Source organism: Zonotrichia leucophrys, chromosome Z, assembly GCF_028769735.1.
Source record: "Zonotrichia leucophrys gambelii isolate GWCS_2022_RI chromosome Z, RI_Zleu_2.0, whole genome shotgun sequence".
Lineage (NCBI taxonomy): Eukaryota > Metazoa > Chordata > Aves > Passeriformes > Passerellidae > Zonotrichia > Zonotrichia leucophrys.
Window position 1 is genome coordinate 31,650,152 of NC_088200.1, and position 27,399 is coordinate 31,677,550.

General features: G+C 39.7%; 3 protein-coding genes across 10 annotated transcripts in view; 2 read left to right on the plus strand and 1 right to left on the minus strand.

Moving 5' to 3' along the window:
• KIF2A (kinesin family member 2A) overlaps positions 1 to 10,061 on the plus strand; it is a 57,864-nt gene extending 47,803 nt beyond the window's left edge. For 4 of the 6 annotated variants that reach the window (XM_064736824.1, XM_064736823.1, XM_064736825.1 and 1 more), the window contains exons 17-21: positions 1,462 to 1,575; positions 2,692 to 2,842; positions 4,329 to 4,430; positions 6,415 to 6,550; positions 8,344 to 10,061. In XM_064736824.1, coding sequence (XP_064592894.1) covers positions 1,462 to 1,575; positions 2,692 to 2,842; positions 4,329 to 4,430; positions 6,415 to 6,550; positions 8,344 to 8,429 — 589 coding nt within the window. In that variant the 3' untranslated portion in view covers positions 8,430 to 10,061. The remainder of the gene's footprint in view (positions 1 to 1,461; positions 1,576 to 2,691; positions 2,843 to 4,328; positions 4,431 to 6,414; positions 6,551 to 8,343) is intronic. The other 2 variants (XM_064736828.1, XM_064736827.1) reach the window with 1 other exon arrangement.
• Positions 10,062 to 10,067: 6 nt separating this feature from the next.
• On the minus strand, positions 10,068 to 17,030 carry DIMT1 (DIM1 rRNA methyltransferase and ribosome maturation factor). Its single transcript, XM_064736829.1, has 12 exons — positions 16,794 to 17,030; positions 16,581 to 16,654; positions 16,167 to 16,253; positions 15,740 to 15,801; positions 15,536 to 15,629; positions 15,384 to 15,433; positions 14,470 to 14,593; positions 14,261 to 14,353; positions 13,479 to 13,543; positions 13,158 to 13,221; positions 12,566 to 12,672; positions 10,068 to 11,811 (listed from the first exon to the last, which is right to left on the minus strand). Exons 1-12 carry the CDS (start codon positions 16,846 to 16,848, stop codon positions 11,769 to 11,771), a joined length of 918 nt encoding a protein of 305 aa, XP_064592899.1. The 5' UTR covers positions 16,849 to 17,030; the 3' UTR covers positions 10,068 to 11,768.
• Positions 17,031 to 17,827: 797 nt separating this feature from the next.
• IPO11 (importin 11) overlaps positions 17,828 to 27,399 on the plus strand; it is an 82,102-nt gene continuing 72,530 nt past the window's right edge. The window contains exons 1-4 of one of the 3 annotated variants that reach the window (XM_064735776.1): positions 17,828 to 17,938; positions 18,420 to 18,487; positions 24,840 to 24,923; positions 25,208 to 25,351. In XM_064735776.1, coding sequence (XP_064591846.1) covers positions 25,214 to 25,351 — 138 coding nt within the window. In that variant the 5' untranslated portion in view covers positions 17,828 to 17,938; positions 18,420 to 18,487; positions 24,840 to 24,923; positions 25,208 to 25,213. Of the gene's footprint in view, positions 17,939 to 18,000; positions 18,137 to 18,261; positions 18,369 to 18,419; positions 18,488 to 24,839; positions 24,924 to 25,207; positions 25,352 to 27,399 lie in introns of those variants that run through there. The other 2 variants (XM_064735777.1, XM_064735778.1) reach the window with 2 other exon arrangements.

The following is a 27,399-nucleotide window of genomic DNA, read 5'->3' on the forward strand; positions in this document are numbered from 1 at the left end:
CAGAGATGGATAATGTGGATTGCAAGTTACGTGGGACATCCTACTATTAGTTTTGCCCTTTGAAAGGACCATCTTTTGCATTAGGGATGGTTGGTGTTCATTCCCTGGAGTGTTGGCTAAATACCTTTCTGTGATGTGATTTCTTTTCCCCACCCCTTTTGTGGAATTGTGTGCAGTTGCCAGTCTGTATTATATACACATATAAAATTTCATGCTTCCCAAATTCAAGCAAATATCTGAGAACACTAAGTAAAGGCTTAAAAAGGCAGAAAATCCACCAGACTTTATGATCGCTGTGGGGAAATTAGCACCTTCAGAGGCAGATGCATCACTGGAGACCTGTACTGCTGTAAAAAAGTGTTCAGCTCTCTCCAGTGAGTGTGTGAATGGAGCCCTCACCTGCTGCAGTTCTCCTGTGTTTAAAGTCTGTGGAGATGGTGCAGTCAGGTCCTGTGTGTCCCTGCAGCCAGACCTGTGACTCAGAGATGCCCCACGCTTTCCTGCAAAGGGGGGGCAGACAGCCTCTGGACCATCAGAAGCCCTGGCTTTGCCAGAAGAGGCGGCCACCATCTGGGGGTCTGTTTGCCCAGTGAGAGGTCAGGCAGAACCACAACTTCTTCTGCTTGTCAAGGCACAAAGGCATGCTAGGGAGGCTTACTGCCTGCTTCCCTCAGTCTCCAAATGTCCTTGTGTCTGGGTTAATGGAGCTGGTAGTAAACCTGCCTGGCTTGGACCAGCCTGTCTCATTTCCTCCCTGAAGAGAATGAGGCATCTACTCCTCTGCTTACAGTAACATGATGCAGGACCTTGCACATTCAAGACTTGTTGGAACTTTTACCCCTTATAATCCCTTATACAACTTAGATTACTGAAGTGACTCTGTAAAAAGTCACTACAAAACAAAACAAGCTCCTCTTTCTAGTGTACGAAATAGTTGTACTGAAACTGTTTCCTCCTCCAAGTGTTAAAATTGTATGTTGTTATGGAGTATTCACCAGTCACTGTAATGTCGCTTCTTGTGTTTTGTATAGATTTTATTTTTTCTAAAAATACATAATATTCATTGTAGTTAGTTTTAGGTGCTGGACACTGGTGTGTGGACAGTGACCACAGGAGGTGAAATAGAATTTATGCTTTTGTATATTGATATTTTAAAAGGAGTGATTTAGTGGAATATTGAATGTAGACCAAATAATATTAATCATACAAAATGAAATCTGGAATTACTCTTCTCAAAACACTGCTGTTATAGTCTCCTGCAAATTTGCAGCACTGGTTTTGTTCAGTTTTGCTAGTGATCTGAACTGTTTGCAGAGAGTTTAAAGATGTTGAAACACTTGCGTTATAAAAATGATTTTGTAGTTAAACAATTAAAGAAGTATGCTAAACAAAGAGTTGTCATTTTAACTGTGTTTATGAGAACATTTTCTTTTAATTTGCCACTGTATTTTGCTGCTGCAGAGTAAAGGAATTTGGAATTAGTCCTTCGGACATTCCCTTCTCACAGGGTAGTGGCAGTCGCTCTGATCTCTCTCCTTCCTATGAGTATGACGACTTTTCTCCTTCAAACACCAGGTCGACTTCATTCTATACATGGAACTTTATTTTTAAGTTTTCTTTTTGGCTATGTAATTTTACAGACCAACCTTTCATTAGTCCCCTTGCCTTGAGTCACACATACTTTGTTTTAATTTTGGTTTGGCAGGTGATGGTTCTGCATGATATGCAATCATCTTCCCAGTATTTTGTTTACCCTCCTTAAACATCCACATTCTGTATCCAGGCTTGCTAGTTCCCTTCATACATTTAAAAAAATAGAAATGGTGATGTCACCTTTGTACATTTAATGGACCAAATCTAGCAATTCTGTGTTTAGGGTAACTTGAATATCTCTGAAAGGGAAAATTCTCTTAAATATATGTATACATATGTTATTAAAGCTTTTCAGCACTCTGAAGATAAATGAAAAGTATTTTCTATTGTAGTAAATAAATGCTAGTTGAAAGAACATTTTTCCCATAAAAGAAATTGAGAATATTTTCTAAACCTTGCTCACAGACTTCCATGCATCTTTTATAAATTTGATTTTAAATAAGCTTTTTTTTGACAGAATCATGGTCAGTCTTTAAACTTCTTACATGCTGTGAGAGCCTAACTTTTTATTAAAATATTTTCACCTTGGAAATTAGTGAAAGAATCTATTTATTCTCTGAAATGCTTGGGTGCAAGTTATTATTTTCTTCAGAATTTCTTGGTTCATTTGCTTATAACAGCTAGTGCAAAGCTGACTAACTTTTTTAAAGTGCAGCTGTATATGCAGAAAAAGAAATATTGTCAGGTCTAGGGTGCAAAATGTCTTTCTCTTTGAAGTATCACCCATTGAGTTAATGGTGAGGGGTTTGAAATTTTTGCCCTCCTAACTGTTAATAAGTAGTAAGATATCAATCAGGAAATACTTCTTGCTAGATTTATTTTAATCCACATGCAAGTAGTAAAAATGCAAGGGTCCATGCCTTTTAGGAACTGGACTAACATCTTTTTGTCACTGAAAGTACATTAAATTTGTGAAGCTGACATCACCATCTTCCTTATTAAATGAACTGATTGTGCATAAACCTGTAGAGCTTGCTTTTGGTTGTGACTCTTTTGCACAGGTCACTAATTTTCAAACGGAACATTTTCTGCCCATAGGGTGAAGGAGCTGACAGTTGATCCTAGTGCTGCAGGAGATATCCGTTCCATTATACACCATGCTCCCAATCAGATGGATGACTTGGAGACACAGTGGGGTGTGGGAAGCTCTCCTCAGAGGGATGATCTCAAACTGCTTTGTGAACAAAATGTGAGTGGTTTACAGAATTATATGGAAAGAGATGATGACATACAGCGGGCAGAACAAATCCAGATCAATAGCCTGTTAGTAAGATCTTAAACACATACAGCATACCTCTTTACCTTTTCTGTTTATGGTGTTACACTCATTTCCTTACAAAGACAATGTTTCTTGAATGGTTTCTTTATCTTCCTTGCTTACAGTAACATGATGCCTAGGGCTTTTAATGTCTGTCATGTATTTTTTCCATGATAGCATCGCATTTTTTAGGCAGTTGGAAGTATCCTAAAACTCACCTGTTTTATTTAACCCTTTCTGGTTTTGAGCATTATTTTCCCTGCATGCAAACCTCATTTCAGTTGAGTTTGCCTTTCCCTGCATGTGGAAATCTGGTTACCCATCCTGGTTTTCCTAGGGTGAAACCCCAATAAACTGTTTGGGATGACAGCCACATGATGTTCCCAGTATATCTCCCTGGGCTGGAAGAGTAGGGAGCTGAGAGATGTCTTCTGAAGGGCATTCTCCCTCATTGCAGATTATCAGCTTTAGTCTTGGTCCTTAAATTTCAAAGGGGATTAAAACTCTATTTGTGAAAATGCCTATGAAAAATAGAAAGGAAAAATCCTTACAATCCTAACATTTCTCACAAGGCTCTCAGTTTGGTCAGTCATCTCTTTGTGATATCTGAGCTATGTCTCACTTTAGTAAATTACATTTTTTTTCCAGGACTCTGTTTCATAAGAACATAGTAGTGATTCCTAGAGCTTCCTATTGGATGTTCCTTACAACCAGATATCCTATCATATCTCTTGTTCATAGCACATGTCTTGCTAAACATTAATTCTAGCCTACAATACTTTTCTATTGCTGACTATTCATTTCTAAAGAAGCCTTCTTTAGAAGCTTCAGTTTGTAAATCCATGTGTGCCATCTTCTAATTTATTAGTCCCTAGGTACGTTTTAGATTTCTCCCTTTCCATTTATTTAACTTTTTTTCCCAAAGGTTTAATTTAATTTTGATTTCCTGGAATGTGTTGAATGTAATTGCTGTTCTCTTTTTTTGGAAAGTTTTTTCCTGTCTGTTGCAGCATGCACAACAAAAAGCCCTGACAGAAACCCAAAGTTTTCTGTGGGCATTAAAATCTGTTAAAAATTATAATTCTTCCCTTGAGACTTCCTATTCCCATTATTTTAACTTGTTATTTTTATGTGGAATAATCTGATTACTGGTATTTGCTAGTATTAGTGACTGGAAACTTTTGGTGAATATTAATTAAATTTAACTCTGTAAATATTTTGAATTTATTGCCCCTTCTGTTCATTCCTGGAGATTTTCTTAATACTTCTTAGGAGTATTCTATTCTAGTAAATTCTATTTGTGACAGTTTTGCCTTCTGCATATTTTTTTCATGTTCTGTGATGAAATGGGTCACATTCAACATTTTTCTGTAGCCACAGTTCTTTCCAGGCTAACAAGGTTAACTGCTGTTTTTAGGAAGAAGAAGTTTCACCACAGTTGTTTAGTTTCCATGAAGCTGTGTCACAAATGGTAGAAATGGAGGAGCAAGTAGTAGAAGACCACAGGACTGTGTTCCAGGTAAAAGATGGACCTCCATTTTGGTTTGTCGTAATTCAGGAATCCAGGTTTTCCTAATGAAAGTGCATACTCTTGAAGATGGAGGAGCATCTGATCCATAGTCATTCTGTCTGTCAAAGATACCTAAACTGATTTATTATGTTGAGCTGATTGTATCAAACAAACAGGAACAGATTCTGTAACACCCAGTCTTTGTCCCTATGATTTCTGTGTCATTCCAGAAATTAGTAAAATTTTCCTTTGCTGGGCTGGTAATTAATAGTTATGTGTCTGTTGGTGCCATTTCTGTTTGGCTGTCTCCCTCCAAGTATTGTGTCTGAATCTGAGTATTCTTTTGTGACATCTCCCTCTGAGATCAGAAGAGGGACATGTATTTCAAACTGCCTATTTGATTCCATGTTACAGGTACATAAAGATTTCACTCGCTGTTAGTCAGGGCCTTTGGAAGCAATACTTCCCATGTTGAACTGGTCAGTGCTATGGAACCTTTTACACTCACAAAATCATGGCAGTAAGTTACTTATTTTCAGAAGGAAATGTGGATTGCTTCTGTTCATAACCTTAAAGCCTGTCTGTTTGGCAAATCTGTTCCTAGAGAACAGCAGACTGTCAAACCTGTAAGGAATACAAATTATCTCCTCAGCCTAGGTATCTAGCTTAGTGGAACATTCACAATAAAGCAAGATGCTAAATAAAACATCTTACAGCGGATGCAGAGGTCTAGTTATTATGGAACATTAGCCCTGAAGTAAAACATACGGAAGTGTGAAAGTCATGTGCCATATGCTGAGGCTATGTCCTAATGTGGCTTCTGGAGAGACAAGCTGCATTAGTTAAGATGTAATTGCCTCTGTGTGTCCATCTGGCCTTCTGCTGGAGATTATTGCTCCTTCTGGCAGTCTCTGGGAGGAAATGTGTCCAAGCCTAAGGTCCCTTTGTTCACAGCATGGCTTGTTTATGGTGTGTGTGTGTAGTTGGACTACACTGATACAAAATCCACAGCTGTACTAGGCATCTTCTGTCAATGTTCTCCTGAAAGCAGCTGATACACAACATCCTTTCCTAACAAAAATGGCTAAAATACACCAGTGCAACTCAGAGTGCTCTGTGTGTTCAGGAGTCTTTGTCTTCAATGTACAAGGTTATGTTAGGTGAGATGAATCTTACCCCAGTGTCAGCTCCATCTCTTCTGAAAGCCAAAAAACAGACAAGGGGTTTTGACTACATTTTCAGTTTTGCTTGGGCTATGGAGCACAGAGGGAAGGACTTCATCCTAATATGTCAAACCAAGCTTTCTAGTATGCCTAGAACTGTCAGCTGCTTTCTTTTTTATTTTAAACCAAAGCATTTCCAATGGGCTCAGTTCTTCTGATCACAATTTTGCATGGTTCTGTAACATTTAAACTCCTGGCTGCACTCTTCTTTGCTGCAAGCTTTTTTTTCCCCCCCTTATTTTTTGTAATGCTCAGAGTGCAAAGATAAGCTTCTTTAACCAACCTTTATTGTATTCCTATATGTGGATTTAGATCATATAATAGTGAGTTTAAAATAGGTATCCTTTTATACAGCTTCTCTCAAAACAGGGCAGAATTATCTTGGCTCCTTGAATGTAATAATGACTACGTGACTATGTAGTGGTAAGCAGCCCAAACTTACAGCCTGACTTCTTGTCTAAGGGGAGACAAACATGACAAAGTTCTGTTCCCTAAATTTCTCATCTTCACAACCATCTAATGTTCTGAATTTGAAGACAGCTGGGTAGCTGGGGTTTGCCTGTGATGATGTGACACTGAAATTAAAAAATAACGTAGAGAAAATGCCATTTTGCTGCATTAGTAATAAGGTTTCTTTTTTGGATTGAAATCTGGTTTATTGAGGTTGCTAGGCTGTACAATGTCTGCTAGTTGTGTGAAAAAGTCTTAATCAGCTTTTGGTCTTGACATGTTGCTGATGTATTTTGTTGTATTTTTAAACTTTTATCTAGGAATCCATTAGATGGTTGGAAGTTGAAAAACTACTTCTTGAGATGACAGAAGAAGTAGACTATGATGTGGATTCTTACGCTACCCAACTTGAAGCAATTCTAGAGCAAAAAATTGATATTCTGACTGAACTTAGAGGTAAGTTGCTTTTAATCATTGCTCTGTACATTATTAGCATATGCCATGGAGACTTGCAGTCAAAACAAGGAGGAAATAAAAAGTGGTTATATTGTAGGGTCTTTTTTCCCTGCTTATGCCAGCCTTCAATGGAAGGAGCATTTCTTCTGCAGTCTAAGAATAAGTTCACATCTAAGATCAGTTCATCCTAATGTAAAGAAGGAGTCTATGTTTTACCTCCAGGAAGTACAAACTGAGTCTTGCAACTTTTCTTTTTTTCAAAAACTCTAAAGGAAAGTAAGAAATCCAAACCAACTGTATGAAAAAGAACAGAAGGCCATGCAATGAGGAAAAAGCAGTAGGAACTCCCAGTCCCTGCTGTTGTGTAGTGTAGCAGGGAGCCTGCTGTCATTTTTAAGACTGCTTAAGAGTGCCATCAAGCTCTGAGTATTTTTTTTGGTTTTTTTTCTAACAGCCTTTGTTTGAATTTTGGCAGCTCATGCTTGTTGAAAAACAAACTGCAGCTAATTCTTAGTGCCCAAAATTAACTCTCGTCTTCTAAAATGAGCTTGTCAGTTGGTTATATCCTGGAGATTAATTTTCCTTTTCATTTTTTGTTAACAGTTTAGACTCCAGGAGACATATTGCTCTACTGGCAGAAGCTCAGGGGTGGGTTGGGGGGCTCAAGGAGCAGTTTTCTTGATCTGTGTTAAAAAACTGTAAGTTAAAATCTCACTTTTTACTCAGTCTGAGTATCTGCTTGGAATACAAGCAGATCAGATGTGGCCTGCTTGCCTCCTGAGCATGCTGGTTACACTTTTGCTAGGAGTTAGAGTTTCCTTTTGTTTTTTAAGGATGATGGCTTTTGAGACACCAGCAGTGAAAAAACGCAGTTTAGATGACTACCTGTTCTTCAAAAACTTAGCAGATACTGTTTTTGAGAAGCCTGCTGGAGGTAAAATGCTAAGAGATCTTGCATCTTTACAACCAGCTTAATATAACTGCAGTTTCACAAGAGAAAACGTGTATAACGTTAAAAATGCTGTCTTGGTATCGTCTATGTTGCGCTCATGGCATGTAATGGTCACTGTGCAATTGTTCAGCCTTTACTTCTGTCACTGTGCAATATGATGACATATTACTGCCATCATTTCGGTTTCCTTCTTTCCATTCTTGGGCATATTACTGGGGAATAGAAGGGATAGGAATAGAAAAACAAGGATGCTATACTTCCCTAAGTTTTTCCCACTTTTACTGAATTTCAATGAAACTAGTGAACAGTGCATTTTACTATTTGCAATGAGTAAGTTCCAAAACTTATTCACAAATGTTTTTCACATTCATAAGGAAACAGAGGGGACTGTAATTTACTATTCTGGGTTTTGGAATGTACTATAAATGGCAGACTGTACTCTAAATATGATTTTAGTGATATGATTTCACTTTATGATAAAAGTGGTTTGGAAGGTGCTGGGAAGGAATAGGATAGCGGTAGTATATACCTCCCTAGACTCTCTAAGATAGGAGAATGGAAGTATGAAAAGTTCACATGCTGGGAATATACTTGTGCTGTTTACAAACCTATCCTGCCTAGAGACAGGGGTAGTATGCAAGAAGACACTAAGTTGCTAAGCAACTTGTTTGTATGGTTTTGAATGCAAGCGTAGCTCAATCCCCTGGTAGTTTGTAGTGTCAGCTATTTTTGTGGAGGAATGTTCTTTGTTGTTTGTTAGAGCTGGAGGATCAGGGCTTAGTTTCAAGATCTGTTGAGCACAGGCACATCAGTTCTCAACCTTCTGTTTTTTTCCTTAAAGACAAAGTGAAATCTTTCCGGGCAGCTCTACAAGAAGAGGAGCAGGCCAGTAAACAGATCAACCCGAAAAGACCGCGTGCCCTTTGAAAAGGGCCTCTGCTGCTAAAGGAACCTGTACTGCTGTAGCACACATTTGTTACAAAACCTAGTGACCGAGAGAACTCAACTACTTGAAAGCGTAAAAATGTTAGCAATGTTTGTGGAAATCTCCTGTTTCTTATTCACCTGAATGACATTTTCAGTTTTATGTGAAATGCTCCTGATGTCTACAAAATGCTTCTAGACCAGACAGCACAACCTGCAGGGTTCAGATCTGTGAAGCACTTTGTTTAAATATTTCATTTATTCAAATAGTGAAATGTTTGGAAATACTTGCCATATTTTTAATAAAGTAAAACTGTGGCCATTAAAAAGTCACAGCACTTTCTTCTGACCATGTTCAGTTTTATGACAAAGACCAGCTGTGCAGTTTAAAATTGTGGCGTGCATGCACACCTCACTAGTGGTTTAACGTAACTTCTCTTCCACAAACAGCTGTGCTTAACTCTTCCCATTCTGTGCCTTGATGAAGGCTACTTAACCCTAAATATCCTCTTTCTGAAGCACAGCCTTAAAAAATACATTCCTTATTTGTCAATATAAATTACTTTAGTGTGTGTGTGTTTCAAGAAGACTTATTTTTTGGTGGATAGTTTCATTTCACAGGATGTGCCATATCATTTTAAGAGGAACTGCAGGCTGTTAAGAGTAGACGAACAGCTGGACATTCCATTTTTAGTGTGAAAATCTGGAATCTTTGTTTTGTTTGAATTCCATTAAGAATGGTTATATAATTTTAACATTTATCTGTAACAATTAAAAAAAACCAAAAAAACCAACAAATCAACAAAAACCCACAAAAATATAAATTAGTTGATGTATATTAAAGGGTAATGTTTTAAGTACTGAGGAGAGTTGTATCTTAGGATAATGCAGATAATATGATATGTGGTATGGTGTGATAATGCTATGTATGGATAAGTTAACTATCAAACTTTGGGGATAAATACGTCCATACTGGCCTTTCACATACTGTTTTAAAAACTTGGATTTTGATGCATGACAAAGTTACATGTACATTAACTGTAGTTTGCAGGTAGCTTGAGTAGTTCTGTTGCTTTAAGAAGTAGCTAATACCTATTTTTCCCTTTGTACCGTGCCAGCAGCTGAAAAGTGGGGTGAAATTGCATCATTTGACGATTTTGCACAATACCTCTACCTAGCGCTAATAGAAATCCCACAAATACCTGAATTCTCACAAATGGCGCCATGTGTATCAGCACTTTTTAGGTGGTGGCACTCAAGTTATTTTTGCAAGTCAGTATGCAAAAAAGATTGACCTTTCATGTAAGAACTGTAGATCTCTCTAGGAGTTCTCCCCCTTTCCAGGAGTTTGCATCAGCAGACTTTCCCTTGGGGATGTTTAAAAACTACTTTTGGAATACAAGCCTGTTTGTTTGTGCCAGGCCTGGAGGGGGGGAATAAAGGGAAGGCAATGAAAAGATACTTAAATGAGCCAGAACTTCTTGTAGTGTTTAATGTTTGTATCTCCCATAGAAAGGTAGGCTATGGGAAGCTCTTGTCGCATCATGGTTAAAAAATCCTCTTGTGTGTAAACATGAAAACTGAAACAATGTAGATTTTACATAATGTGTTTAATAAATTAAGCTATTAAATGAATTACATCTGAGAATTTCTGTTATGCTTTGGGAAGGGTTCCAATTTGTAAGTAGATCAGTTACATTTTTGAAAAGGCCTCTGATTTCAAAATAAAGCCAACTCTTTTATACAAGTTTGTTATATGGAAGGAAGTTCCCCAGACCATTGTCCTGACTTTAATTTTGCAGCAGATCTTAAAAAAACATCACACCTCTTCCTGAACATTTTTTTAAGATCATCACCCATCACAGCTAAAAGAAAAAAACCCAATGGAATAGAAGGCAATAGGTTCTGTTGGCAGGTGATAGTACAGGCTATCATATAGCATCAGAAGTTTTCTCTCAAGCTGCTCTGGACAATTCTCACTTTCTCAGAAACTTCTGAAGACTGAGGCATCCCACAGGAGTAACAACAGCTTCCATGTATCTGTCCATGCAAGCCTAGCACCACAGCCAGGCTATGGCTTACTGTGGGTCCCACAAGGACAAAAAGGACAGTGAGCTTTCAGCACCTTTTTACAAAGCCCTGTAAATTACATGTGTCCTGTCACGTAGCACATGCTAGCTGCAACTGTCTACTGCCAGTCTTTGTGCCAGAGCCTGCTATAAGTCAGATCTACACCTGATACTGAAGCAGTAGAAAAATTGATAAGGCTGGTATTCTTTGTGGCTGTCTACCTAACTCATCATTTGGCTCACTTCACTGCATGAAGTGAAGCAGCACTAGAATTACTGAATTATTAAATTGTGAAATAAATGTGCAATTCAGTTTTTTAAGTTGATGCTTCAGGATGCCTGTTTCTATACATGCTTCTGAATCAATTACTTTTAAAAGTCATTGGGATGTCAATGGTACTGCTAGCTGGACTCAGGACATCTTTTCCAACCTTAATAATGTAATGATGTATATAAATATAAGCTTTTCTTAGAGGAGGCTTTGCTAATTTGCATGCATTGCTCTAAATCTCACTGAAAGCTATGATCTGTGCTAAAACATTTTCCTGCATTAACAGTGAAGGAGTTACCTTAAAAAATAATTACTTGAATTTAGTTAACAAAAAACCCATGCTGTCTTTTTTTGAGCCCTGGCCCACTGGTAGTTTTTTCTCCAGTTCCTACAGTGGAGGAGAGGGTAAAGGCAATAATGTAAAGGGTATCAAGCCCACAAGGTAAATTCTTTTGTTTTCTGAGAAACACTCACTGGGGTTCTCTAAGAGAAGCAGATTTTTAACAGGCTTGTTAGTTACCAGAAGGATGAGAGAGACAGGCATCTCAAATCAGAAGGAAGTTTTTAAACACACTTTTAAACAAACACACAAATGAATGATACCATAAAAGGAATTGCTACAACTTTTTTTTTGTTGTCCTGACCCATTATGGGTTGTACTGTTGAGTACTGTACATGAATATACTGAGGTGAAGTCCATCACTGGAGAACATATTTCAATTATCATCAGTCCATGTTTTTGGATATATATATATAGGAAAACACAGTCATGAGGCAGTCCAGCACCTTGCTTCAGCTCTGAAAGAATTTGCTGCTTTTAAAAGACAGGCAGCAGCTCCTTGCCTATTGTCTGCGATAAAATCACATCTAACATTCTGAGTCCAAGCATACCCGCTGTATTCTGTTCATTGCTTTTATGAGGAGCTTGTACCATTGCACTCACGCTGGCTTGGGTAAAACTTTGGTGAAAAAATACAGCATCTTTCATTCTTCTAGGAGTATCTATGAAAAATGGATGCCTTCTGAATTGAAGCCATGTAGCAATCTGAAAGATTGAAATATGTGTATTATAATTCTAGCAATTTAAACTTCAACTTGAGGCATTTTTAAGATGTGGATAGAAAATAGCATGAAAGCAGCCATCAATGATCAACTGCAAAAAAAGAATTTTAACAAATCTGAAACTAGAAGTTATTAGCAAATTTGCCATTTTAGAGATGCAGGTTTATTCTCAAGGAAGTTACTTATGTCGGATCCTACCAGGTTCACTATGTTTTTTCAGAGATCATTACCTGTCTTAGCTCTCCAAATGAGAAGCAGATAGGAACTTTTGTCTTGAATTACAACAGGATTCACAATGCCACCTGGTAAGAGGTGGCATTGTGGTAAGAGGTAAGAGCGGAACACAGCAGTTAATCATTCATATTTTAAATTATTCTACAGACTACGGCCTAATCCTCAAGGCAGAGAAAGGCCATGTGGGGCTCTAGAAAAATTTTAATAACCAGTTTACACTATGGCCATTCTTGAAGGAGACACAGAAGGGTCTAGTACAGAAACACCTGAAACAGGGATCCTTACCTAGTTGCTCTCAATATTATAAACAGCATTTGAAATATATAAGTAGGCCTTAAGTGTTTGCTCATGTTCAGGACTGGAAGCAAGGAGTGTCTGGTACTATGAGGGAAACCCTACTATTCCTGTGCAGCCCAATATTAATCTGTGCTACGCAGCTACAGATGCAGATAGAATTTCAAGAAGCTTAAAAGGAAGGCATAAAGAGAAAAAAAAAACAATACCGAATGAAATCATCTATATCCATTGAACGGGCTCGTTTTTCAGAGTAACCTGTATCTTTTAGGACTGTCTGTATTTTCTCTGCAATTTTGAAGTTCTCAGGAATTTCCTGTCAATGAAAAACGGGATAGAAATGATTTTCTACTCAAAACACAGGAAAAGGTTCATTTAAATAATTAATTATTTCCTGTTCTTAGAACAGTTCTTGTTTCAAGTGAAAAAATGTAAGTTATATTTTTTCTATTATGGATTATTGTATTATTCTGTTGAATCTGAATTTTTGTATCTCAGTTCATTCATTATGTATGAATCACAACAGTATTGAAAAGAAGACAAGAAATGTTTTATTAAATTAGTAAAAGACCTTGAGACATACATATATATGGACAATATACTTAATTTTAAGCTTTTTTACTATGATTTAATTACCCTTTTAGATTTTTCTCTACAAAAAGAGGCAAGTTCTTCCAACCTTCAAACTCTTTTGGAAAAACTTTGATACATTAAGCTTTTCAATGTTAATTTTTTACTCTTATAAAAGTCAGTATGTAGGCCACAGAGCACAGAAGTAGAAGAGATTAGGAAGGAACTTACTGTATTATGTAAGGAACAATGAACTCGGTAATTATGATCCAGCAACTGCTCTACAGCACTTGATCTGAAAGAAATACATGTTTAGCATGAAAACTGAACTGTGACTATTATTCACTCAATTGGTTGTTAATGTCTACTATAAAAAACTGTAACGATTATGCAGAACTGTTCTTTATAAAAAGCTGCCTAGTTTTCTTCTAAAAGAAAAAGCTTGTGACATCAGTATAAATCTTCCACCATGGTTTATTACTGACTATGTAACACTGCTATGCATCTGCACAAAAGAAATGTTAAACAGGTTCTCTGACAGAAGTTACTTACTTAAATGCTGCAGAGAGCGTCTTGTTTTTCCTAACAAAGGCTATCCTTACCAGACCATCCCACTCCTGAAAATGAAAATTTCAGAATTTTAGAAAGTAACATAAGCTACGACAAACAAAAACAGTTACTACCAACAATTTCAGAACGATACTGAACACAAAGGAATATCCCTCATGGACATGTCCTTCTAAACAACAGAAAACCAGCTGTATTTTGGGACAAAGCAATACAAATGGAGGAGAAAATACTTTGCCCCCAAAACCCTTTGAACTGTACTTTTCCATGCCTAGGTGCTATTACGAGCAGAGAAGGCAGATACTTGAAGAAAATCTGGCTAACCTTGGGGAAGGCTGAAATGGTCTTGAAGTGTTTTATAAATTAAGAATACTCTTCTGTAACATTTGTCTTCTGAGATTACACACACTTGTCTGAAGACAAATCTCATATATTCCTTTGATCAAAACCTGCAAAATTATCAGCCAGAAACATCTTGGGGAGACGTAAACCATGATAAAAGGGACATTATTACTAACAGTTCTCCAGCTGACCTGGGTCTTATGAGAGATACTGTACACAAAGCTGCCCCCATGATGGTGGCATGTTCTGTTAATGTTAACATTAGGCTCTGTTAACACAAGCCTAATCAACCGAGAAATAAGCATTTTGGAAGCTCCAATGAATAGCTGGTAGTTTGTACAAGAATCAGCACATGGAATTGAATAGTCAGTGGGAAGAAGTAGGAAATTATCACTAATGGGTTACATTGAGTATACGCTGCTCACCTGGAAGTTGATAGGTGGTGGTGGGTTCTTTGGCTCTATTCTGACAACACTGGATTCGACTTTGGGAGGAGGCTTGAAGTTGTTCTTTCCAACCTGTTAGATAAGAGCAGTCAAGCAGCTGTGTGAATAAGCAACAAACTCCTCACATCCCTTGCAACACTCTTCTCTTATGTTTGATAGCTGAGTTACCCAAAGGCAGAGTGACGTACCTTCATCAGATGGTCCACTCGAGCCAATAGCTGAGTGTTAATAGAGAGTCTGCAGTACAGTTTGCTTCCTGGTTTGGCAACCAAACGAAGTGCAAACTCCCTTTGAAACATAAGGATTGCACACCTGAGAATAACAGAAATGAAAAAATCAATTCTAAGTATTCAATTTTTATGTCAGAAGCCAACTAACACACTTGGAAAACACACAATTTGCCTCAGCACTTAGAAGAGTAAACGTTCATAATAAACAACTCTGCCTTGATTTGTGTGTTGAAAAAAAAAACAAAACCCATCACAGAACTTGGTGAAGCCATCCAAGTCTCCTTAAAGCTATTACATAATTTGATTATTTATACTGCTAAATGGATCAGGATCAAAGAGACAGTCTAGTGTCAGAGTCGACTGACTGTAATGAATCATTCAGAGTAACTCTCTGCTGAGAGTTCAAATCCAAGCTTTTCAAAATTGACCGATAACGTTACCAATGTTCCTTTGAGAGAAATCATTGATGACTGACACACAGACAGAGCAGTTACACTTTTAGATCAGACAACAAGAAAGTGACTTGGCATTGATTCTACCCTTTCCAGCCTAACTTAGACAGAAAGGTATTTGAAATGCTATCATGCCCTGCTTATTCCTAGAATAGTTATAATACTAAGGAGATGTAACTCCTGTTTTTATCTGCTGGGGACTCAAGTTTAAATTTTCTCCTCATGCTCAATACATCAACATAAACTTAATTTCCAGGCACTGTCAGACTATGTATCACAGAAAAACTTTAGTGCAGCTCTGATCCATCAAACTCTGATCCATCAAACATCTTAGGAACTAAAAATATAATGGATTTGAAAATACTTTTAAAACTATTTTTCTTCCTCCCAAGTAATACAGAGCTCTATTCTTCCACATACCTGAAAAAAGGTCTATGAAGCAATAACTTGAAAACAAAAGGTGAAGAAATCTGAGAAAAAATAATTAATAATGTTAGTATAATTCCTGGGAAATCAGCATTTAAAATTAATTTTTTTTAATGTTGTTGTATGCTATGTTGTTTGTCCCATACCTGGTAAGGCAAGTTAGCCACACATGCATCAAAGAATGGTAAATCTGTTTTCAAGACATCTCCAACCTTGATTTCAAGTTTGTTTGCTAAACACCTGGGGGAAAAGATACATTGTGGTTATCCTCAGAAAAGCACTGTTGCAAAATTTGTACCAAAGTAGCTCTGCTGCTTTAAGTGCTCCCTGTTTCCATAATCGATACTTACGTGCCCTGGACTCTCTTCTGAAGTTCACCAACAAGTCTAGGGTCAATTTCACATGCAATAACCTGAAAAAAAAGTATATATTTGCAACTCCATGCATCTCCTAACTGGAATTTAATCATAAAAACCCCAACCCTGTATCTGTTGCTGTGGGTTTAAAGAATCCTTTCAAAGCCCCTATTAGGCTATGCACCTTCTACCCTCTCCAAATACGAGCAAGCTTTACCACATAAATGGACAACAGCAATGGATAAAACCACACAAAATTTATGTGATCAGCTAAAAACCCATTGGGATTATTCATATGTTAAGAAAAATATCAATGGAGTAATTCTGCTTATGTTCATCACGCCTATGAAGACTCTTCTGTTTGTTGTAGTCTAAGCCACAGCACAGTCAGAGCTTCAGAAGTGAGAGAGTTTGCACTTACTTTTTTGACTTTCTCCAGCATCTTTACTGTCAGGTTTCCAGTTCCCGGGCCTACCTCCAGAATGACATCTGTGCGGCGCAGGGCAGCCTAAGGACAAACAGCATTATGAGTGCTTCCACAGCACCAATTTCGTTCAATCATTTGACTTTAGAATGAAAGTAAGCGCCTTTGGCACAGTAAAAAGTTGGAACCGAGTATTCAGGGGAGCACTAGAGTCGTTTAGGAAGGAAGGAGTGGGAAACGGGGAGACCAGGAATGTCCTGGCGCTGGCTGGCCACGCGTGAGCAACCAGCGAGCACGCACGCAAAGGACAGACGAGGGCCAAGGCCACGGCACGCTCCGACAGGCGGCACCTTGCGCGGCGGCTGTCCCGGCCGTCCCGCCAGCCCCGGATCCCGGGCTCGCCGCGCCCACCTTGTCGATGATGCTGTTCACCACGAGCGGGTTCTTCAGGATGTGCTGCCCGGCCCCGGTGTTGAACAGGATGCCTGGGGAAGAGACTGCTGTGTTACCGTGGGCAGCCGCGATCCGCCGGCACCCCGCCAGCCCCAGCTCGGGTGCGGGCGCCGGCCCGGCCTCGGTTCCCGGGATCCCGCCCGCCGCCCGCCCGCTCCGCTCCACACTCACCGCCGGCGCGGCCCTCCCGGCGCTCCGGCCGCTTCCCGGCCTTCGCCTTGGGCATGGCGGCAGCTCCGCTCGGCTCCCTTCAGGCCCGCTCGGTCCGGTCCGGCTCGGCTCGCTCCGGCCCCGCGTGTCTCACCTCGGCCCCGCTCGGCTCGTTCCGGTCCGGCTCGGTTCGCTCCGGCCCCCCTCCCCACGTGCCGCGCGGCACCGCAGCTGGCGAGCGGCTCCGCGTGCGGCCGGTGGGCGGGGCAGCGCCCCCTGGCGGGCTGGCGGACCGCGGGCGCTCGATCCTCCCGGGAATGGCCGGCCCGTCCCACCCTTCGGGGGAATGGGAGCAGCCGTGAGTCCTAAGTGACCGTGGGCTACAGGGGCGGCGGGTGTCAGCGTGTCCACAGAAGCTTTCCAAGGTTTATTAGTAAATGACACACGGCCTAAAAATGAGTGTGTTTAGTACCCCGACCTAGTCCGTAAGCAGGCGGCAGTGGGTTTTTGATAAATGGGCAGGGTGAAAACGAAAAGAGAAAAAGCGAGATGAATGAAAGACGGGGAGCGGAAGAGAAAAAAAGGGCTAGAGGAAGAAAAAAATAGAATAAAGAAAAGAAGGGGGGAACGAAGGAAAGGGAGGGAGGATTTTCCACGGCGATCCTCATAAGTTTCTGCCGATAAGAAAACGCGGCTCTTTAACCCCCTGACTCCGCACAAAGAGCCCGCCCGCTCGTGGCCGGGAGTCACAGTACGGGCGCAGTCATTCCCAGCCGCTGCCACGCCAATAAAGTACACTAATTTTTTTAATCCTTTCTGTATTTTTTGCTTGACTTTCTCATATATTCAGCGTTATGTTCTGACGCGAGCACCACGCGCGCCGGCCGTGACGCCCCGCACCGGGAACGTCTCACGGAAGCGCGGCACAATGCCCCGCGCGCCACACCACCCTGCGCGCGCGCAGCCGCCGCCTGACGTCAGCGCGCTGCGCGCTCCGAGAGCCCCGCCCCCGCCGCCCTAAGCCCCGGCCCCTCCACCCCAGGCCCCGCCCCCGCCGCGCTTTTGTCGGCGGAGCGGCGCGGGCAGCGCTCTGGCGTCGCGGGGACGTGACGTCAGACTCGCGCGCCGGGGAGGCGGTGGTGCCGGCGCGGCGCTCGCTGGTCCCGGTTCGTGCGAGGCCGGGACGGGAGGGGACGGGCGGCGCCGGCGGCTCCAGCGGGGCAGCGCTCGGGGCACGGAGCCCGGGGCTGTGCCCCTGCGGGCGGCGCCGCTCCTACGCACTTCCTTCGGCTGCTGCTCTGCCGGCTGTGCCCCCGTTTGCGCTGCCCGAGCCGGCGCGGCTCCGGCGTGGAGTGCCCGCCACGGTACCGGCTCTGGGGCACCGCCCCCGCGGTTAGGGCAGACAGGCCTCCTTTACCTATTATTGCTGGCCGCGACAAAGGGCCTGCTCGGAGCAGGAAGTAAATAACTGTCGCCTAATTCCTGGCAGGGAACAGTTTCCCCCTTTCTCCTTGGAACAGTTTTGAGTCAGGCTGGAGTTAATGGAAGGCTTGGGAGGAAGATGAGGCGTTAACCCGAGAGAACTTGTTTTGTGCGGTAAGGGGCGCGTACTTGCCTTTATTCCAGGTGGTTGCTTTCTTCCTGCAGGCTGAAGAACAGCAATTTTTCTGCCGAGCAGTCTTCCCTTAATCAGAGGCAGGCTCAGTGCAGCAGTGGTGAGTTATTTCTCCAATTTGTTACCGTCGAAGACAGCACTGTGTACAAGTACAAGGCCCTAAATGCAATGGTGTTGCTGTTTCCCACTTACACTTCCATGTGCCTTGTTTCCCATGTCTCATACATGAAGTCATATCTGTAACACATTTAGTCTGGCTTTTAAATCAGCTCACACAGCACATCAGCAAAATGCTGCTGAGTTCAAATTTATATGTACATAAGATATATCCAAGTTTTTGCCAAAAGTGTGTTCCTTGTGGAACACTCTCCTTCTTCAGACTTCATGGCAACACCAAATTTATCACTGCTCTCTGTTTTTCTTCTCTCATTCTTTCACTGTACTGTTCTCATCAAGGACCTTTATTATCATGTGTATAAATGATAAAGGTGTTTGTCACCCATGCTTTACATATGACATTTTGAAACTGTATCATCAAGAGTGGGATTTAACTGTAGTTAAAATGAAAGTGTTTAAACCTGTTTCAGAACAGGAAGACTGAATGACACATGCGTATCCATCTCAGCTGTGTGGCACTAGTTTGTTTTAAGTGGTCTGTCAGGCCTTTTTAAAAATCCATTAAGTTAGGTAAATTAGGAAGAAGTTAAAGGAATGAGATTGACCTTGTAGTATTGGTCATCCTAGAAAGTTACTATTAAATGTTAAAAATATTCTTACATTGTCTCTGTCTTACATTTGTCTTTCCCTGTGTCATCAATCCTGAACACTGTGACAGAGTAATTTTTGAGTTAATCCTTGGAATTGTCTCACTCATTTCATTGCTCCCTGTTCTTTCTGTTGGGAATTTTTGGTCACTTTGGTGGTTACTGTTTAATATCAAAGTTCATTCTTCTCCTCAGAATTTTTAATATAATCTGATTGGCTTTCCTTAACATTGTTGTCAGCCTTGCTTGTTGCTGTCCTTTCTGTTCAATACTTCTGACCAATACTGTGGTCCTTGCTGTTCTTAGTTCTTGCATCCTTCGTGTGTTCTGCATGCTTTTTTCAGACCTAAGTTTTAGTTTCAATGTTAAATTTTTGTAAAAATGAAATTTTGGAAATTCTACTTCTGTGTTTCTGTTACTAGCAGTATGGGGAAAAAAACACCTCTAACTCTCTTTGCTGCTCAGACATTTTGTCTTCTTTCTTGTAGCTTAAAAATTGACCAAACTTTACATAGCTTGGTTCAATTACATAAACAAAAGTTAATATGTGGGTTCTGAAAAATGTTAGTAATGCTTAGTATTAGTAATTGTGTTGGTTTTGGTGATTGCTGTAGTTATTAGTGAGTTTAAGTAGTATCTTCAATAACCAGGATAGTTTTGTTTCTTTTGGGTGCATTCCTCAGTAGGACTATGAGCATGTGGCATGATTGATGCAGATACTGCAGTGCTAGAAAGGAGATACATGCAGGAGTTTGTGGAAGGCTGGAGAAAAATCAGTGTAACTACCAGCTTTTCCTGAAGGTGACAGTATCCTTGGTAATATATCCTATCTCTATGACTGAATGCCAGTGTTTGTGTTACTTATTTCAGGAGTTCTTCTGGCTTTTCAGCATGGAAACTTAGTTTTTCATGTTTCTCTTGAAACAAATGTGCTGTAAATGACAGTCCCAATTTTCTACTTGAACCTTCTGAGCTGCAGGGTGTAGCTTTATAGTTGTTTGTTGGTTGTATAATCTGCTGATAGGAAGCAGCAAGTTGTCTTTGTAAGCACTCTTCAGGCAATTAGTTTTAGGTGTCTGCAAAGTCTTCCTTAGGTTCCACTGTCATAAACAACATTAAACTTTACCTCCTCACAGATAATTTGCTTTAGACCACAGACTATCCTGACCTCTCTCCAGTTTGCTCCTTCTTGAACTGAAGAGAGGGAGAACTGTGAGAACCAAGTGGAAATGGGGTCCTAGGAGCCATCTCAGACACTGGGTAGAGAAGGATCACAACATCTTCAGAGCCACTGGTGCTCTTGAAGTAGCCCAGAATGTATTTGCACTATGATCAGAGAGAGCACACTGTATTTTGTGTAATGTGTTTATGGCTTTGTCGTCTTCTGATTTCATAAAATCTTAATTTATTCTTGTACCTTCTTACAGCTGGAAAGAATTAATTGAATTCTTAACAAAAGAAAACAAAAATATACAGAAATAATTATCTGGATATGAGTGAGTTGTTATACTGCATTCTCTCAGAAAAAGTGAAGTAGAAAGGTGTTTAGTGATGAAATCCTTTGTTTTTTACCCCTTCAGATGTTTAGTAGTTGCCAATTTCTTTTGGCACATGTGATTTTAAAATTAGGATGCTTTTCAGTGTGAAGGGAAAATACTACATACTTATTTGTTAGTATCAGAAACATCGGCTGTGAAGGAAAAACATTACACTGGCATGGCTAATATAAATCTAGAACATTTAAGACATTGAATACTTTCTAGTGACGGGGATTTCTTTTCCTTCCTGCAAAATGTTTGTGTGCAATTTTGTTGTTATAGCAATGGGTGTGGTCCACAGAAAGGTGGCAGAAGGCAGTGAACATTCCTGATACTGCTCAGTGTTTATGGTGAAGACACAGACTGATGTTATTAAATAAAAGGGGGAAATGACACCCTTACTCAGTAATCAAACCTGGAAATTCTGGCTGTTGTAACACAGATGCAGACCTTTAGACCATTCCTTCTAAAAATGTGTTGCTTATAAGGCAAAAATTTCTGTAGGTGCCTCATGTCTCAGAAAGTACCCAAAAGACAAAAGCTATTTAATACTCACCTTCTGAGTTTCATCTCTAGGACAGTCTTGTAGATATAGTTCAGTAGTGAGTAAAGCTGTAGAAGTCCCATGAGCTATGGAGAAAGTCCTTGTCCCTGTGATTTAACCAGTCTCTGGGGTAACCTATGTCCCTTTTGCCTTTCCCATGCAACAGGCGAAGTCGGATATTTAAATAGTGAGGATTGTCTCTATCTCATCAATTAAAAAAGAAAAAGAAAGAGGGCAGTGTGAGGGTATCACAACAATCTAAGATTGGAGAGATTTGGGTTTAAACTCCCAAGGTGCAGCTGTGTCTGTCTACAGGAATAACTTTCACAAGTGCATCTGTACATGGCAGTAATTAAAACAGTATTTTGATCAGATCCCACTAAGATAGGAGCTGGTGCCCTCCCTGAGTCAATTGTCTTTACAGGGAGCATGCAGGGAATAAGCTCCCTGTAGAAATCCTGTCAGTGAGAAGGGAAGGTAGGGACTTTGTCAGAGTTGAGGTTACATGCTAGGACTTGAACCTGAATGACTTGACATTGTTTGAAGTCATGTAGTCGTCCTGGCTCCTGTAATGTCCTCTAGTGTTTGTGGAACAGTGTGCTTAGATGGTTTGACCTTTTGCTTGTTTGGGTTTTTTTTGTTGTGTGTGTCCCTGGGATCCCACCCCTGCCTTTTGCCTTTTGGTGGGCAGTTATGGCTCAGTCACAGTTTGTGAGCTTGTTCTAAGTTTACATCATATTTTGTCAAGAGCGTGAAATAAAAGCTGCTTGCTGTTCTGTCTGCTTTTTTATGCCTAGCACATTTATCTGTCAACAGTGTGGTGTGAAAATTATTGGAAAACTTGATCCAAAGGAAAACCTGCATTTTTCCTGCTCCTTCCATCTTTGGGTATTTAAGTGGTATGATAGTATATAACCCTCCTCTTCAAGGAGAAGCAGAGGGTTATACTATTTATTTTGGTCACTGTAGCTCTTTGTTTTAGCTTAACTAATTTGTAGCTAGCTTAAACTGCAAATTTGAGTTTTGTACAGTAAGGATTGATTCAGAATATTTTGTTGAAATTTTAAAATTTCTTTTTATTCTCTTTTTGTTTTTTTAAATTCGAAATTAATACAAGTTAAATAGTGACTTACTAGAAGAAAACAAACTGTTCAGAGGAATTTTTAAAAAGCAGTAGCAATAGACAGCTTTTTTGCATGTCTGCCATTTGTGTTTGCTACATGTTTATTACATGTTTTTTCCAGTTAATTTTTTGCTATTCAAATCATACCACTTCACCAAATATTTTGCAGTATTTATAAACATTATTTGTAGTTGACCCATCTCCAGGGAGATTATTTTCTAGTTCAGTTTTGCTATTTGGCTTGTGGTGGCCTCATCCAATGATCTTTACATGGGATCAAAAAGTGACTGTGCAAATTCATTGGAGACTAAATCTTGAGGGCTGTTAAATTCCCTGCCTCTTAATAGAAAATTCTTGAACCAGAGTTTTCTGGGTGGCAAGCCAGCATTATGTAAAATGTTCTGACCTGAGTATCTGCAGTGGTTTTGACAGAGCAAGAGCATTGGATTAAATAAATTTTTGTTCTGACCCACTAAGCTGTTTGATTTTTCTTGAGTTTTTTTTTTTTTTGAGCAGTAGCTCAAACCGTAGCTGCTCCAGTTTTTACATGGAAGTACAAAAGTACCTTTTCAAGAATGAGAAACATTATTAAAAAAGAAGCAAATATTTCACTTTGATTTTTGTTGCTGTCCTTTGTTGTTATCTTTAGAACTGTCAGGTAATTGTTTTGAAATAAGAAACTGGAAAAAAGTCACATGTTTTTTGTGCTTGCATTTTACTAACTTAAGTATGTCTTCTAATGAGAAGTGTTCTAGATGGAGTATATAAATTTCCAGTGGAAGCCAAAGCCTTTAGGTTTTTCCTCCCTCTTCTCAGACATGTTATCCTAGAGGTGCCACCACTGTTGCTGGTGGGTGCAGTGGCAGATGTGTCTTGGGGCCATCTGGCACTGCTTCTGTCAGACATGCAGGAAGCTGCCTGCAGCTTGTCCCAGAAGGCAACCCCCCCTTCTGCTACCTTGTGCACAACTGGTTAAAGCAGAAAGATTGCAAGGGTCTTCACGTGGGAAGTATTAAGCATAGATGGAGTAAGTGTTTAACTATTGCTGTGAGGAGAGATGTGATTTTGTGTTTCATGGGTTTAAATGTAGACTTTTTTTAACCTTAGGACCTTCAAATTCTAGTCAGCTTTTTTAGAGGATGGTTGGAGATTTGGAGATGAAGAACTTTTTTTTTAGGGGTGTAATACTTTTTTTTTCAACTATGCAAGTTGAACTCTCCAGTATTGTGTCTAGTTTAGTTGTTAAGGTGATTTTTCTAAAAAAAAATCAAAATTTTTAAGCCTCTGTCAAAATAAATTTCACGTCTTCCACTTTCTTACTACTAATGTATCAATTTTAATCTTGGTCTTTTTCCTGAAGGTGGAAAAATAAACCTTTTTTTCCCATTAAACAAAAGCAAATCACAGAAGTGATTTCCAATCATGATATTGGAAAAGACCTCCAAGACTGAGTCCAGCCTTTGACGGATCACTTCTTTGTCAGCTACACCACTGCACTAAGTGCCACATCCAGGCTTTTCCTGACCACCTCCAGGGATGACAACTCCACAGCTTCTCTGGGCAACCCATTCTGATGCTTAGCAATCCTTTCCATGAAGAAATTCCTCCTGATGCCCCCCACCTGAAGCTCCTTCTCTCTCCTCTTTGAAGAGAAACTGTTCTTTGTTGTTCATTTAGAAAACCTAAGTATATGAATATTCACTGTCTGTGTTATTAAAAGTTAACATAGGCTTTAAACTGACTTTTTTTATAAGCAGAAAACAGACTTCATAGTTTCTTTCATATATGTGTCTTTTTCTTCTTGTAACCTTGTTTCTGTGGTCATTATAAGTGTAATTTCTATCATCTGGAGAGCAGAGTTTTGTTTTGCTTTCATAGAGTACAAGAGTGCAAAACCATGTATATAAACTGGAAATTCGGCAATATGCATTCGTAGTTCAGCTGGTTAGCATTTGTATGTCATGGCGCAGGGAAACTCGGGACGCTCAATGTGAGAATCAGCAAGCTTCGTTTATTAATTAGACCACCAGACATTTATTTACAACAAGTAATAAACTCATGCATATTCTGTAAGCCAAGCAGTCTCTTGGTTATACTACAATATCAGCTCTTCCTCATTCTTTAGAAGTTACATGTCTCTTTCTCAATTACAGCATCTTGCTATCACAATGCAGCTATGCTTCAAGGACACACTGGTTTTGCAGCTGCAGGGACTAGGTTAGCCATGGCCTTGTACTTTTCCAATTCCTGGTTAGCTATTATTCCAACATTTGTATGCTAAATAAGAAGGAAACCAAATATATTGAGGAAAATTCTGTATCATGTAAGACTAATTGTGAGACTTAATGCTTTCTTTTTAATTTATATGAATTGTTTGGATGAATTTGAGTTATAGAATGTGACTATATGAATGTGTAATTTTCTGTCTTGAAGAAAAAGTAATATGCAAAAATGTTAATAATCTGCATTTTTGCCTCTTTCAGACACCCCATGGTTTGCTCTGCTTACAGCTGAGTAATTATCTCTAGTTGCAGTTTTGCTCTTAGCTGCTGTGCTTCACAAGAGAGGTAACTATTTGCAATCAAAATATTTCCTGTAGTTCCTCAGATCTAGCAAATCTGTTTGTAATGATTGATTTAATGCCTGCTCCTTCTGCTGACAGATTTCTGAAAGCAAATAGTTCTATCCCTGTACCTCAACTGCCTGTGAGTGGGTGTCGTGCTATCTTTACACTGTGTAGTCTAATGAAAAATAAGCGTGGGGTGTTTGTATAATAAGAATGGAAAATACCTGTCTATATTTGCTATCTTTTACTCATTAGGTGTTTTTTCTCCTTTTTAAATGTTTTCAGATTTTCATGGACCTCAACAGTGCTAGCACTGTTGTTTTGCAAGTCTTGACGCAAGCTACTAGCCAAGATACTGCAGTGTTGAAGCCAGCTGAGGAGCAGCTGAAGCAGTGGGAGACACAGCCAGGTTTTTATTCAGTCTTGTTGGTAAGTTACAGTGGAAAAGTGCTATTAAGTAAGCTGAATAATTTTGAGTACTGGTCTCTAGAACACGGTTGAGCCATCACCTCTGCCTGAGGGAAGCCCTGAGTTGTCATGGTCCAGGCAGCAGAATCCTTATGCTGAAGGATAGGGTAGGTAGGATGTGTCAATGCTAGGCATTTCATTGCTGTATCTCAAAGTAAGCTCTTTTCCCGGGTATTCAGAAGGTGGAAATCCAGTCTCTAGCAGTATGAGTGGGCAGTAGTGCTAAATCTTTCATTTACCTGTTGTGAATTGTGGATGATAAAAGGCCAAGAGAACCCTTCTCAAAGGAATTGCCTTTACTGCGTCAAGAGGCAGGGGACCTTTTATATATCAAGGCAATGAGGACCTTTTCTTTTTTGGGGAGATGGTGCTTTATGAGCATTTTAATAGGCATTCCCTCCTGCTTTCCATTGAAGTGTGTGATACCTCTCTGGGGTTACTTTCCTTTTTGTTAGTGGTGGGAGACTCCCAGGGAGACTAACTGACCTGGCTGTGGTAGTAAGGTCCTGGAATGGGGAAGGTGAATGCTTCTAGAAGTGCTATGGCCATTGATGAAATGGATGCATTAATATGGTCAAAATGATGACAACACAGTCAAAAAGGAAATGAACCTGTTTCAGCAAAGACACCTGAAAGTTAACGCTGTTGTTATTCTTCAATATCTCTGCATATATTTATAATAATATTAAAAACAGAGGTAAAATGTTTTTTCTACAAACATCTGTCCTCAGTGCATAGATTGAATGCCTCAGATTTGTTGGGTGATGTGTTCTGTTCTCTATAAACCCTCTAACTTGTTTGAAAAGTTGAAGGTGAGCCCGAGGATTTAGGGAAAGGAGTAGAAGAAGATACTTTGAGCTGCCAAGTTTCCTTTTATGTACTGCCTTTGCAATAGTGTAGTTTTGGTGGTAAATAATCTTGATAGAAACCAGTGGAAATTGCCACTAGTGATTTTTTTTATTCCTCTGCATGTTTGGTTTGAGACCTTGCACCTTGGGGTGTAGACAAATTGGGCACTCACAGGTAACTGGAACAAATATGAGTTAATTTTAAATATAAGGACTAAAAATTCAGGTGTTTAGATGCTTATTAAAGATGTATATGCTGGCACATAATATTCAAATGCTGATAAATTTTTTTAAGTGGTTAGGTGGATTTGTTGGGGCCACATCAGCCTTTCTTTAAGGGTGAAATATCAAGAGAGTCTTCCAAACTAAACAAGTGAAGTGTCTGCTTCTTTGTTTAACTTGATCATGACAGGTGTGCTGTCTGGGAGAGAAAGTAGTTGACATCTTCTTAGTGGAGAAGAAAAGGGTTCAGGGAAACAAGTGGAGAGTGGGTAAGACAGCTGATATCTGTGGGTTGTGGCAAGTAATATAATTGCTTACTGTGAGATACACTTGCTTCTGGAACAGAGGAGAGAAAATCATGAAGAAGATCATGAGACATGCATCCTTGATCCTACCATTTTTAGTACCTAGTGGAGTTGCTATCATTACTTTTCTGTTTCTCTTTTGAAGGTATTACATCTCTCTCTTTTGATTCAGAATTGGATGGTTTTGAAAAGAGCCTCTGTGCAAGTTATATCAGTTTGTATATTGGTTCATTCCTGTTCTGTCTATGACAGCATTACTGTGTTATATTAAGTACTTCATGTTTTACGAAGTTCATATGAAGATAAAGAGTGTAATGAGACATTCTACTTGTTTTTGTGTAGATTCTTTGGTCTTTTTTTTTTTTTCATTTTTTATCTAGGTCTGGTCTAGTTTTAGGGTCTTTATCTGTGGAAGCTTTGTTTCTGCTAAATATTTTAGCCAGGAGAGGAATATTCAGTATGAGTAGTTTGGGTTTTCCATGTTTCATTTATTTTGAAATGTTATTTTTGTAATATGGAAGTGGTGTTTGAAGTTAGCTGTTAGTATTTTAATATGCTTAAATTGCATTTGGGAAAGGTCAAGTCTTTTAGAGATTCAGTCTGTCTTCCTAAATGAGCTTTGGGGAAGGAGAGC